Source organism: Xyrauchen texanus, chromosome 26, assembly GCF_025860055.1.
Source record: "Xyrauchen texanus isolate HMW12.3.18 chromosome 26, RBS_HiC_50CHRs, whole genome shotgun sequence".
NCBI lineage: Eukaryota > Metazoa > Chordata > Actinopteri > Cypriniformes > Catostomidae > Xyrauchen > Xyrauchen texanus.
This window is the reverse complement of record NC_068301.1, coordinates 19373712-19388636: the sequence shown is the minus strand read 5'-3', so window position 1 is coordinate 19388636 and position 14925 is coordinate 19373712. Positions and strand designations below refer to the sequence as shown.

At 39.7% G+C, this 14925-nt stretch overlaps 1 protein-coding gene across 1 annotated transcript; it reads right to left on the bottom strand.

Annotated features, from left to right (window-relative positions):
• Positions 1-6276: 6276 nt before the first annotated feature.
• LOC127619500 (uncharacterized) lies at positions 6277-11118 on the bottom strand. Its single transcript, XM_052092338.1, has 8 exons — positions 10403-11118; positions 9904-9944; positions 9489-9716; positions 8624-8743; positions 8457-8540; positions 8125-8345; positions 7807-7966; positions 6277-7720 (listed from the first exon to the last, which is right to left on the bottom strand). The coding sequence occupies exons 1-8, from the start codon at positions 11116-11118 to the stop codon at positions 7569-7571; spliced, it is 1722 nt and encodes a 573-aa protein (XP_051948298.1). The 3' UTR covers positions 6277-7568.
• Positions 11119-14925: the final 3807 nt, after the last annotated feature.

Genomic DNA, 14925 nt, shown 5'->3' with positions numbered 1-14925 from the left:
CGTATTTATGGCGTGAAATGTACAGAGGTTCAGCGCCCCCCTCGTGAAACGAAGAGGCACCGAGGTGCGCTTCAGATTACGAGAAGAATCAGCTGGATCTGGGGAGAGAGAGAGAGCGAGCGATAGGGACGACCCGTCTCTCGCTCCTCAGCCAGATATATGTGAGAGCCCCATGATGAAAGAGTAGCAAGCGAGGCGAGCGCGAAGCATTTCGCCCGAAAGTAGGTCACAGTGCACGCACACGCCCTGCCCCAACGCAAGAGCAGCATGCTCTTCCCCCCAAACAAACAAAACAAAATTGATGCGTGTCCCTGACAGTCATAGAACGTTGACAGGGAAACACGCATCGTTTGCTTTGCTTCTCCGACATTTTTCCACCTTTTTCTTTTCTATTTTATATATATATATATATATACAGTGAGGAAAATAAGTATTTGAACACCCTGCTATTTTGCAAGTTCTCCCACTTAGAAATCATGGAGGGGTCTGAAATTGTCATCGTAGGTGCATGTCCACTGTGAGAGACCTAATCTAAAAAACAAAATCCAGAAATCACAATGTATGATTTTTTAACTATTTATTTGTATGATACAGCTGCAAATAAGTATTTGAACACCTGAGAAAATCAATGTTAATATTTGGTACAGTAGCCTTTGTTTGCAATTACAGAGGTCAAACGTTTCCTGTAGTTTTTCACCAGGTTTGCACACACTGCAGGAGGGATTTTGGCCCACTCCTCCACACAGATCTTCTCTAGATCAGTCAGGTTTCTGGGCTGTCGCTGAGAAACACGGAGTTTGAGCTCCCTCCAAAGATTCTCTATTGGGTTTAGGTCTGGAGACTGGCTAGGCCACACCAGAACCTTGATATGCTTCTTACAGAGCCACTCCTTGGTTATCCTGGCTGTGTGCTTCGGGTCATTGTCATGTTGGAAGACCCAGCCTTGACCCATCTTCAATGCTCTAACTGAGGGAAGGAGGTTGTTCCCCAAAATCTCACAATACATGGCCCCGGTCATCCTCTCCTTAATACAGTGCAGTCGCCCTGTCCCATGTGCAGAAAAACACCCCCAAACCATGATGCTACCACCCCCATGCTTCACAGTAGGGATGGTGTTCTTGGGATGGTACTCATCATTCTTCTTCCTCCAAACACGGTTAGTGGAATTATGACCAAAAAGTTCTATTTTGGTCTCATCTGACCACATGACTTTCTCCCATGACTCCTCTGGATCATCCAAATGGTCATTGGCAAACTTAAGACGGGCCTTGACATGTGCTGGTTTAAGCAGGGGAACCTTCCGTGCCATGCATGATTTCAGACCATGACGTCTTAGTGTATTACCAACAGTAACCTTGGAAACGGTGGTCCCAGCTCTTTTCAGGTCATTGACCAGCTCCTCCCGTGTAGTTCTGGGCTGATTTCTCACCTTTCTTAGGATCATTGAGACCCCACGAGGTGAGATCTTCCACAGAGCCCCAGTCTGAGGGAGATTGACAGTCATGTTTAGCTTCTTCCATTTTCTAATGATTGCTCCAACAGTGGACCTTTTTTCGCCAAGCTGCTTGGCAATTTCCCCGTAGCCCTTTCCAGCCTTGTGGAGGTGTGCAATTTTGTCTCTAGTGTCTTTGGACAGCTCTTTGGTCTTGGCCATGTTAGTAGTTGGATTCTTACTGATTGTATGGGGTGGACAGGTGTCTTTATGCAGCTAACGACCTCAAACAGGTGCATCTAATTTAGGATAATAAATGGAGTGGAGGTGGACATTTTAAAGGCAGACTAACAGGTCTTTGAGGGTCAGAATTCTAGCTGATAGACAGGTGTTCAAATACTTATTTGCAGCTGTATCATACAAATAAATAGTTAAAAAATCATACATTGTGATTTCTGGATTATTTTTTTAGATTATGTCTCTCACAGTGGACATGCACCTACGATGACAATTTCAGACCCCTCCATGATTTCTAAGTGGGAGAACTTGCAAAATAGCAGGGTGTTCAAATACTTATTTTCCTCACTGTATATATATATATATATATATATATATATATATATATATATATATAAAGAGGGAAAGGTGAAAAGGTTCACTGCGCACTGCCTAACAAATTCTAAATCCTAGCAGAGGAAAGAAAGTTTCTAACAGGCTTGTGAGACACACAGCACAATTTGCTCTGAAGAAAACGGATCTGACGACACGCTGGTGACACGTCTATTTATAGCTTGGCCACAGGTGCATCTAATGATCTCACCAGCTGAGGCTATAAATTCCAGTCAATTTTCATTGACATGTTACACATATTCACAGCTGGTCACAATGCAGGATTGTTCCCAAAAGCACTTAGCAAAGCGCAGCATCATATTTAAGCTTTTTGTAAAGGGAACATTGTTTAAACCCTTTACAATAAATATCTGTAAAGTTATTTGGATTTTTACCAAATTTATATTTATAATATATATTTATTTACACAGTACTGTGCAAAAGTTTTAGGCAATTGTGAAAAACTTTCAAAGTGAGGATTTCTTTAAAAAAAAAATAATTACTGAAATGGTTTTAATTAACCAATTATTGTCATATAAGACCATTAAACAGAAAAAGAGCTAAATCAATATTTGGTGTGAAATTTTGTTGCAATTCACCTACTTACACCTGGACAAAATTTTTCTTGGTTGTTGGCAGATAGGATATTCCAAGCTTCTTGGAGAATTTGCCACAGTTTTTTTATGTAGGCTGTCTCAATAATTTCTGTCTCTTTGTGTAATCCCAGACTGACCCGATGTTCAGTGGGGGGCACTGTGCGGTCCATGCCATCTGTTGAAGGGCTCCCAGTTCATCTATTCTATTTTATTTGCTAAATGAATGTTTGGGAGTTTAAAATGTATATTTCCTATTGACACACTATTGTAGAAGATATAAATAACCATATTAAGACAAATGTTTTTGTGAAACATCTTATGTGCTGTTGTTAGACTTTTGCACAGTACTGTAAACAAATAATATTGATATTGAGTTTTTTTTTGTTGTTGTTTTTTTTTTTTTTTAACCAACCGTAGGTAATATATTTAACATAAAACACGAGTTTTGAGGACAATATTTAGGCTACGTACAGTGCACACTTTGCATCATCTCTTTTAAATCATAACATTTATTGTAGCATCGACATTAGCAAAATTTAAACCTAATTAAGTTGAGTATTGCTCTCAGTTGTAAGTGTTGCCACCTTGTGGAGCCACTATTAAGTGCAAATAATTCCAGGCACATGTGTATACTGCTTGTTCAGAGCACCAGCTGTTAGAAAAACTGGGCCACAAGCTTTAGCACTCTGCTGATGACGAAATTTTGCGTCACGTGTCCTGTACACAGTCGCTTAGCATCTGGTCTGCAGCGGTTGCTTAAAGGAATATTCCGGGTTCAATACCTTAAGTTAAACTCAATCGACAGCATTTGTGGCATAATGTTGTTTACCACAAAAATTATTTTGACATGTCCATCCTTTCATTTAAATAAAGCACAAATCTGGGTTACAGTGAGGCACTTAAAATGGAAGTGAATGTGGACAATTTTTTGACTGTTTTAAGACTTTTGTAATTGTATGAATTTTATAAATGCACTTACATGAATTATTCTGTTAAAACTTATGTATTATTTGAGCTGTAAAGATCAAGATGGTTGTTTTAGTGTTTGTTGACATTACATTGGCATGGCAACAAAGGTTTAAAACGGGCTTTAACTTTACACAGAAAAGGTTAGTAAGAGATTATATCACACTAAAATCAGGTTAACACCCATATACTTGTGGCTTTACTTTTATAACAGTGTGTATTTAAAATAAAAAAATTGGCCCCCATTCACTTCCATTGTAATCTTTTAATAAAGAAATGATACATTTTTGTGGTTATCAATGTTATGCCACAAATGCTGTTGATTTGTCATTTATTCCTTTACAGACCCAAGTGTTGCGTGACACAGAACAATCACAGCCATTCAGAAAGTTTTGATGTTTAATATACCGTGGGATTTTGGACTAGCGTAATACTGGAGAAATAAAAACGAAGCAGTCGACAGAATGTCCTTTTGCTCATTTTGGTAGGTTAGGACAAACACTCATGGAAGAGATCCTTTTTATAACGGTTTGCTGGAAATTCAACTACCCTGTATTGGTTGAATTCTATGTGATTCTATTTAGTATTTAAATATTACCCAATTTATACATTTGAATAGCACAAGCAGACAAAAATGTACTTCCTTTTTTAATGGCCCAGGAGATATCTTGCACATAAAGCTCACAATATGCCACAGCCATACCAAGCATGTTAAACATTTATTTTCTTTAATGCAGTAGATGTATTATGGAGGAATCAGACTATAGAGGTGATTAACATTGATGGGCATGTAAAAAAAACAGTGGTGGTACAGTAATGTTAAACATCCACTGACCTTTTAATAACTTCCCAATTGCCACCAATGCTTGAAGAATAGACATTACATTATCTACTAGCTAGGGCATAGTATAAGTCAAGGGCTTTGTTAAGGTGTACCTTTAAAAGGGGTATCACTAATAATTAATAATTTGTTTCTCACCTTTCTACATTAGAACATAAATAACCATTACCACTAATTATACCATGGTGTTCAGCTCTATTTTTGTCAGTGCACAAAGCACAGCACTACACGCCACGACCATGCGCAACGTCATATCCAATTTTCGTGAGACCGCAAATAGACGTGGGTGGAAGAGTTTGTGCTACTCTGGGTGTAGGTATGCAAATTGTGGGTGTATTTTATGTAAACAAAGTGGCGCAAAGCGCAATTTGCTATTTTACTAAGAATTTGGTCGTTGCGCTTAAACGTTTCAATTTCATGTATTTTTTGGGCTCAAAGTCCAAATTCAGTTTGTGCATTTAAATTTTAGAGATTCCACCTTCAGGTTGTAGTAAAGTTCATGTCCAAAGTCTTAAAATATAGCAGAACATTAAATTAAATCCCTGACAATCACTGTCATAGCTGTTTTGGATAATAATTTTGAGATTGTGTTAAAGCATCAAAAGGTCATGGCTTATTTTTCAATTAATATAATTTTGTTCAAGTTTGTTATATCGCAAGACATATTCAATGTGGTGTAAATAACAGGTACATTGAATGACTTTTTCACCATATTTATTTTCATTTTAAAGTAACAGAATTTTAATTATATCTGCTTTATCAGCAACAGCACATGACCGTGAAGCCCATGATATCTGCCTTGTGGCTGATCCACCACGAGAAGTGAGAATTGTCTGATTTGACAGCTCGTATTTCACTCTTCCCCAGACTGCAGCTGTCGACTCTATTTTCAAGACGAGGCATTTGGCATCTCAAACGAGCCTACTGTATCTGTTTTGGTTATGTATTTTGGGGTGGGAAGTCTAGTGTGGCATGTCTTTTTTCCCTCTAGTTTTTCTCCTCTCTCTTATTCTCACTCTAATCACTACCATATGAGAGCACTAACATGGAGTTCTCTTGATCGGTCTGCCTGTGAGCTGCTGAAGGATAAAATCAACTGGAAAACTCCATTCCCATCTCACCTCTCCTGGCTCAGATATGTTGTTACTCTATTGAGAGTTTGTTGTATATCAATCGAGATCGCATTTGTGCCTATTGAGTGAACTGTTGTTAAAAGGTGATCATAACAATGTCTCAAGTGTGCCTTGGACTGATTACTTTGGGAGCATTTGTAGCGAGGTGGTTGCCATTTTGTTTAATATCCTTTTTCTCTTGTTTTTTGGTAGAAAGGGAGTTTACTCCCCCTTTAAGTCAAGTCAAGTGGTTTTTATTGTCGTTTCAACCATTTACAGTTAGTACAGTACACAGCGAAACGAGACAACGTTCCTCCAGGACCATGGTGCTACATAAAAACAACAAAGGACAAACACAGGACCACATGAGACTACACAACTAAATAAAATACCTATACCCAGATAGCAATAAGTCGGCGGTCCGCCGGCGGCGCGCCGGCGGCAGTAGAAGCGGCAGAATGGCGAGATCGCAAACACGTTCGACGGCGGTCCGCCGGCGGCAGCCGCTTTAAAGCGGCAGCCGCCTTCCTACCGCCTTCGTTCCGCGGACGGCCCGCTGGCCAGCCGCCGCTCCGCCGCCGTTATATCGAAGGCGGATCGCCGGAGGCAAACCGCTTTTCGAGCGATCTGCGCCGCTTATTGTATATATATATATTTATTTATAGCATGCAGTTTATCAAGAATAATGATTGATCAAAGCAGACATATTTCCATTTGCCGTTTTTATTCCACATTTCAAATTACAGTAACTGTCATTGAAACAATATGTCAGATCACTGAAATATAAATAACAGAAAAATACAAACATATATACACCCAAAGAAAATGCAGGTTTCCAATTAAATTTTGGTAAAAACAAGCAAAAAAAAAACACTTTTGTAAAAAACACTATTGTAACACTTACAACAATTGTAAATAATATAAAGAGGTCAGCTCTGGGATGAAAAGAATTACCAGTAAACATAAGCAATGAGGATATTTGGTACCAAATAAAGTGCAGGATATCAAATAAATTGAGGTATAACATCATATTTACAAGTCATTTCTAACAATAGGATAAGTGGTAATAATTTAGAGTAAAGCTCTGGAGTATAATATGCCATTATAACTGCAATGCTGACCTGTGGCACAAGGATTTACAAGCTATATTTAACAATAGAATAACAGTTAAGCACACTGATGGAATGAAAGTAGAATTTTTTGGTACTAGTGAAAGTGCAATATCAAAAGGTATGAAATAGTATAACCAAGCTATTTTTAATAGAATAACAGTTAAGCACACTGATGGAATGAAAGTAGAATTAACTGGTACTAGTTAAAAGTGCAATATCAAATATCAGAGGTATGAAATAGGATTTACAAACTATAATAGAATCGTTAAGCACTGACGGAATGAAATAAGCCAATACTAAAGTCACGGTAAGTAGAATATTTGCTACCAGATAATGTGCAAATATCAAGTATTAGATGTATAATCTAGGATTTATAAGCTATATTTAAAAATAGAATAGTTAAGCACTGTAACAATGAAATAAGCAGCAAATTGTATATTAAATAATTGAGATCTTTGGTATCAAAGAATGTGCAGGATAATGTAAAGTTTTACATTCAACTTAAACATGACAATAAGTGGGAACAAATGCAATTAACAGCAGAAAATCTGGCTGTTGAGAACACAGTCAATCACAATGTCTGGAGTGGTTGGGGTCTGGTTTTCCTCGACCTCCACAATGAGGCAGTGCAAATTGGCACATCTTCAGTGATTCCTCGTGCGCCTGTATAAAAAGACAAACCATCCCATATTCATCCAAGGAGCTGCCCTGAAGGCAGGGTCATGAGAGGAAAAAAAAAAAAAAACATCCCATATTCATCCAAGGAGCTGCCCTGAAGGCAGGGTCACGAGATGGGGAAAAATAAAAAATAAAAATAAAAAAAAAACAGCAATTTCTAGTGAAGAGTGTGGATTGAGTGAGTTTAGTCTGACACTTTTAGCAGGGGTGTCGGTAGTCAGCCTAGGTTTGAGGGGTCGGCTGTGGGTCCCTCTCAGCTGTGCGGCGCCTTTTTCCACCTTCACGGTCAGCTGCTCCTTTCAGGTAACGCGTAACGTTAACCTGGATCGCCTCATCAGTGGCATCCTGGGTTGCCGAGTTCTTCCGGATGGCTCCTGTAGAAAATAAAGATCTGTCATTCCATTTGATTGGCATAAGGTCATACACATCTACTTAAATATAAAAAAAATATCCAACTTACTTTGAACAATGGTCTTCAGGAACATGTCTCTAAAACATGCTTTTTCCCCTGCACCAGTCCAGGTTGTGTTAATGGAAAGGCGATTAGAGAAGATACTCTCAAGCATTCGCCACACAGTTGTCTTGAGGTCCCTCCCACACTTGATTGCCAAAAACCGAAGCTGAAAAAAAAAAAAAAAAGGGTTACAAATTACATTTCTCTGAAGCTTCTCATAAATTTAAAATGTGACCGGCTGTGGATTCAGACTGTAGAATATGCAGTGTACAATCTTAATTTTAGATAACCCTATGGCGTTATAAACGAAATCAGCACACTTACAAATCGTTGCTGGAGCTCTTTATCCTGCCTCAGACTGCTGTCAAGCAACGCTAAATCGTCCTGGGTGTCTAGTGGGAGTAACAGATCCCCTGGCAGGGATAACCCTCCAACGGACACACCGGCACTAAAATGTTGCAGCATAGTGTCCATTTTGATGTCCATGCTTCGCACAACATCGCCAAACTCTCCAAGACGCCGCAGAATTAGGGTCTGATCTGCACCTACAGGGGTCCCCAGAATAAAAGAATAAAGTAGTCAGTCCTGGTCCTTCAACTACTAAACTATGACATTTATATCTAGGTCTACTAGATGTACAGGTTCATAAGTTGTACCTGATTGCCCAGTGCGAGCAAACGTCTTTAACATTGTCCCAACTTGCTTCACCTGCTCCTGAAGTGATCCGCTGTCATCCGAAGCTACAAAATGAAAGGCATATGGTAATTTTGGACCTACATCACACACAAAAAAGTTAAATTTAAGAAAGAGTGCATGTTCTCACCTGCTGGTGCATTGCTTTCCCTCAGGGCTTGGTTCTCATCCCTCAGGGCTTGGTTCTCATCCCTCAGGGCTTGGTTCTCATCCCTCAGGGCTTGGTTCTCATTCTGGAGTCTCTGGAAATCTACGTTTAAAAAAATACAACAACTAAAGGCACTTTTTTCAATACTGTTAAAACACTGGACACTAAGACATAGGCCTGGAAAATACCTTCATAGCAGAAAACTTCATGCTGTACACGAGGTGCCAGGGGAGTCCAAGGGCCAATACCTGAGCCGATGACTTTGTCCTATTGAAAATCATTGACATTTAAAAATGTGTGTGGAGTTATTGGATACATGTAATGAATTGGACTTAAATGTAACACTTAGTTTAGCGTAACGTATTACATACCTCCAGCGTTTTCACCCATATGCTGCCAGGGTAAATGTGCTGCTGGGGGTGTAAAGCTTAGTACTTGACGAGCTGGGGAGCAAACATAACAGCTTTAATTTCACTACAGAGTATTGCATATTCTGTAATGAAACAATAATTGAACTGTGCAAAGCAAATGGAATGTACAACACACCTCGACACCTTTCATCCACAAACTGCTGCGGTGAGTAACCCGTCAAGTGTCCTAATGAAAAACAGATGATGATTAAAGGATTCCTCTTCTTAAATAGAAGCAATAGTTTCCAAGACAAAAAAACATCACAAATTACATTACTTACTTGTACTCAAACTCTTGGCTCTGTGAAGTGGAGTCTGGATTACTGGGGAGAAACCTGGTTCTGAGAAAGAGGAAACTGACATTTTAAAATCTAACAAAGTGTATAGTTTATTGGCAGGATCACAAATCAAACTTCACAGCACTACATTTTACATACCAGCTCTGAAATCTACAGATGGCTCAACATTTTCCTGGTTTTCTGGAATCGATGCAACCTCTGGAGCATCGGGCAGCACTGAAACCTTGTTACTGGGAACAAGGTTTTCAAAGCTCAAAAGAGGTTGCTGAAACGACAGCACTGCTGGTGCATCTGGAAGACAAGACTCCTCTTCATCAGAAGAGGCCTGGGGTCTGTACTTGGAAGTTAAGCTTCTCTTTCGCTTCCCTTCTTGTCATCATCCGTCGTTTCAACGCTGGAACCTGTTTGGAAGCGCACCAAATATCTCATTGCCTCTTGCCAAGATTCTAGAGCAGGGAATAATGAATGAAAGTCAGTTATCCACCATAAACAGACAAAGAAATTACACAGATGAAATGCAGGAATATCAAATGCACAAGTCAGACCCATTTACCTGCTCCCTTCATAAACTTAAAATGATGTTTCTCCCAGGTGCTGTGTGGAGACGTACAGCGGATGGCTAAATTGTTTCCCTTGTCTTTTTGCGGAGGTCAAATGGGGGCCAATAGCACATGTCATTGCTGAGCCACACTTGCGGAACCACTGCAAATGGCAGATCATCCTCGTTGATAAATTGAACAATGGCAAACAGCATCTAAAATAGAAGAAAGATAGCATAAAGTATACATTTTGATTAATTTTCAGAAGAAAAAAAAACAATAACATTCAAAATGCTCACCCCTTCAAAAAAAACAAAAAAAAAACAAGTGTCATTTTTACAAGTGGATCAACGGAAAACCAGCCTTTCCATCCGGGCAAGGAAGAAGATAATATTTCTTCTGAACATTTGCTATATGGGAAAAGCGGAGTGTATCTGATAGGCCAGATAAATGAAAAATGCCCAGCTTGGAAGATTCCACAGGGTAAGTAAATAAATCGACCATGTTCGGAACCTCTTGTAGATGACCAAAGTGTTGTCCATTTCATCAACGACTACATTCTCTATAACAACTATGTCCTTATTTTCCAACAGGACACAGTTGTTTCCCTCTGAACGTTTCACAACAAAGTCTTGAAAGTAATACTCCTCATACTGCTTTTTCACAGAAAGACCATTGAGGAGTGGTCCATGGTTGTGCTCCCTCAAGGGCCTTGTTTTGGAGATGTTTGTTCTTCTGTGCTGACTTCTCTCCGACAATCGGCGAACAACCTGCTCCAGTGGTTGTGTAGGTTTGCGCAACAGTTTCTTCAGGCGTCCAAGGAAGTTTTCAAATGGGAAGCATGAGATGTTATCAAGAACACCATACTTTTTTGCATCTTGCCAGAGGTGCACCAATCCATGCATGTTGTATGTCACATGTTCCTTTCCATAAAGCTTGCTGCAGTGATCAACAAAGAGAACCAATATTCCGTGTGCATAGTCTGCGAGGTCAGCACACAGGGATACATTCAGTAGGATGGTGATGCCAACTGAAAGCAGCATGAAGTTGTTGTACACTTGAGTTGGTACAAGGCCTTTTAAGCTGACTGGTCCAGTGTACAAGAGGAACTGCCTGAATTCTGTAGCTTTCCAACGATCAACATCTTCCATGGATCGTTGCTTCCTGTTGAACTCGCACGGAACATGAGGTGTGAAGGTCAGGAGTACTCTGGAGAGCTCTTTTACCATGCTGGGCTGAAAATCTTGTCAGCCGCCGTCCCTTTAGCCAAAGATGCAACAACTTTCTTGTCACTCCAAGGCATACCAGATGCATATAATCCAGTGGGAACTGGGTGACCAAACCAACAGACAACAATGCCAGTGGCGTTTCTCCACACTGATGACTGTCATCAGAAAGTTCATCACGGACTGCATTGTCTAATCTCAGAGTAGCATCTGTTTGTGGAAAGGTCATCCTGTTCTCGTAGTGGACCCCTTTTGAACACACTTGTCACACCCATAATATCCACTGTGACCTTTGACATTTCTAACAAGTGCACGAGCAGGGGCGTCACAGATGAACGTTGATATTTTGAAAGGAAGTGATCTCCCTTCAAACAGAACTCCTTCCGTTTCAAGTCGCTGTGCCTCTCCTACAAAAGGATTCAAAAGTGAAGGCTGCTTGGCTTCTTCTTCCCATAATAGAGACCAATGACAAACGGAAGTTTGTTTTGCTGGACATTACCCACGTATTGCTCAATTAAACCAAGAACTGGCCAGAACTGGGCATTTGAGCTTTGAAAAGTGGAAGTCCATCAACATTAACTTGCATTGAAACTGACGTCAACTTCTGCAATTCGGGAGACACTAACAACTGCGATAGTATCCCACTTTCAATTCCAGAGTGATGGTATACACCACCTGAGAGTTCGGTTGTTTTAACACAAGTCACTGTTTTCAGAAGGGTTCTTGGGTCTTTAGGAAGGGTTGGATGATCCTTGGACAAAATGGTTAAAAGCTTACCAAGTGCCACATGGGGATCATGTTGTCAATAGCCCACCCTGCCAATTGTGTCCTTAGGCAATCCCCTTCCTCTTCACTATCTTCCGTGCTTGAGGAAAACATTTCAGAAGGTCCATATACCTCATCATCAGTTATTTCCTGTGCTTCAGGGATTACAGTTTGTCCATGGCTTATTGTAGCCATTCCATGTTGATGTTCATTAACAGGAGGATTTACTTGGTCAAAGTCGGGAATAACAGCAAGTAGAGCATTGTTTGCAGCTTCAATTTCCTGTTTGTCCCTCTCAACTCCTTTCAATATTCTTCTCCTTTTGGCCCAGTAACTAGACATTGTGACTAATGATGCATTTACCTTTAAAGCAAAAAGAATTGTCCAACAGTAGGTCTCTTGGGTGAAGATGACAGGTTATGCTCTGGTCAACGTATCTGCAAGAAAATGTTAACAAAACCACATTGTTAACGTTTTAGGAATATAGCTATGCAGTGGGGAGAAAACTGAACAGCCATATATGGAACAGTGAAAATGTTAAACATACAATTTATTCATTCAGTGTAGTGTTTCAAGTGAACACAGCATTGTCCTCAAACATAAAAAGTACAACAGTTCAGAGAAATAGAACTCATCATAATCCCCTTAAATCCTAGAAGTACAGAAGCAACACAGCACGTGTTAGCTAACACTTTCTAGCCACTGTATCTACGTTATGAACTGAACTAGCAGCATACTTGTTCGGACAAACATCATTATAATTTACACAATCTATATACCTCATTGTTTTGTTAAAAAAGCACAAGCTATACTTAATCTTTGGCTAACTACTGTATGTAGCAAATAACATTGTAATGTTACTAGTAATATCGCTTAACCTCAGTGTGTACTGTAAGGAAAGCAACACAGCACGTGTTAGCTAACACTTTCTAGCCACTCTAGCTACATTGTGAACTGAACTAGCAGCCTAATTCTTCGGACAAACATCATTATAATTTACACAATCTATATACCTCATTGTTTTGTTAAAAAAACACAAGCTGATACTTAATCTTTCTAGATGTAAAGCTTTGGCTAACTACTGTATGTTGAAATGTTATTTGCTACATGTAATGTTACTAGCAACATTGCTTAACCTCAGTGTGTACTGTAGGAAAGCAACACCGCACGTGTTAGCCAACACTTTCTAACCACTATAGCTACATTGTGAACTGAACTAGCAGCATTCTTGTTCGACAAATATAATCATTTACACAACCTATATACACATCATGGTTTTGTTAGAAAAAAAACACACAAGTTATACTTAGTCTTTCTAGATGTAAAGCTTTGGCTAACTACTGTATGTAGTTAATAACATTTCTACATGTAATGTTACTAGCAACATTGCTTAACCTCAGTGTGTACTGTAAGGAGGGCAAAACAGCACGTGTTAGCTAACACTTTCTAGCCACTCTAGCTACTGGACTAGCAGCATACTGCAAGAACAATGGTGACTAACTTAGATATTTTAAAAACAATGTAAACATAATATTGCGTTACACAAAAAGGAAACATGTACTTACTTAAACGATGGTAGTCGATGACTTTGCTAACTGTAGGCTGTTGAAACTAGTACTGAGTCTGACTGTAACTCGTGATTGAATGGCAAACTGAACCGAATGTGCTCTAGTCATATTGTTACGGGAGGGGCCTGCCTCGGTGGGTCCAGTGCGTCATCGAGCCACCGTTTTAGCCCCGCCCAAAAGAATCCTGAACACAGCACTGGTGCAAAACTGTTTAACGGTTTAACTACACAATTCAGTACTTCACAGTCCACAGTGTAATGTGTTTTAGCAATAAATTTTTACCATGTATAGTGTGTTTGGATTATTTAATTTTTATTGCCTTTACAGGGACTTTCACACTTTCTTAAACATTAGTACAGGTCGTAATTGCAAATGAATCCCTTACCTGTAAAAGGTAAAATAACAAAAAAAAAATCGAGGTTGGAAAAAAATTACAGACAAACGAAATTTCAGCGCAACTGTGAAACCAGGGAGAAAGCTTTTTCATTGAGTTTATCCTTCACGTCAAAACGGGGACAGATGTCTTTCACTGTTCACTGATAGTCAGGCATTGGTGAAAAGTCTAACTTCATCAATTTATTCTGCTAAATTTTTCATACCCTGTATTAAATATCTATTTTTAAACCTAATCAGAATCAGAAAGATATTTATTGCCAAGTAAGTTTTACAAAAAGGAATTATTCTTGGTTTATTGGTGCATGTCTCAATGTGCATCAATCAAAGAAATATAAACAATTTTCACCTAAGTGCATAAATAATTCAATATATTTTACATATATTACTGTATAATCGCTTCAGAGTTTCAAAGTAATTTAAATGTCATTTCCTAAACCTTACCTTATCATGGAATCAAGAGTCAAGAATCTGTTATAAACCCTAATGGCTTTGGAGCAAAAATAATAATAGCCAAATGGCTGGTCGATTTTGAGAGTCAAGCTGTGACTGTATTTCAAAGCGGCTTGCCGCGGCCGTCATGGTCGATTACGCCGGCCGGCAGCGGTCGAATGCCGCCGGCCGGCAGCGGTCGAATTGCCGCGAGGCAACCGCCAGAGAAATGACGCAGGCGACCCGCCGTCTGACCGCCCGGTGGCATCTCGCAAGAAATGGGCGTGACGAATTCGGCGGCAAACGCTGGATCACCGCCAGTGGGACGCACCTATAGCCGACAGCTTGGGGACAGCGGCAAAAAGAAGCCGTGCGGACATTTTTTGCTATCTGGGTATATACCTATATACCTATATAAAGTGCACGTGCAAACATGTGCAAAAAGTACGGGACAGTACAAGAAATTTCTGACAATGAACAGGACAATAGGCACAGTGAGAGACAGTGCAGCTCCGACCAGTACACAGTAGTGCAAAAAGATGACAGTTTCTAAAAATGTAAACATAACATACTATGAGATAGTGTTCTATGCACATAGCAGTTATTGAGGTAGCAGCCAGTTATAAAGTGACAGTAATTAAAGTGCAACTCG

What these genes read in the sequence shown, in the direction of transcription:
- LOC127619500 (XM_052092338.1), bottom strand. Translation starts at nt 11,118, where the DNA reads ATGGTAAAAGAGCTCTCCAGAGTACTCCTGACCTTCACACCTCATGTT. An exon ending in TAAGTTTATGAAGGGAGCAG is followed by an intron (nt 9,717 to 9,903) that starts GTAAATGGGTCT and finishes GATGACAAGAAG; the next exon opens with GGAAGCGAAAGAGAAGCTTA. An exon ending in ATCTGTAGATTTCAGAGCTG is followed by an intron (nt 8,744 to 9,488) that starts GTATGTAAAATG and finishes TTTTAAACGTAG; the next exon opens with ATTTCCAGAGACTCCAGAAT.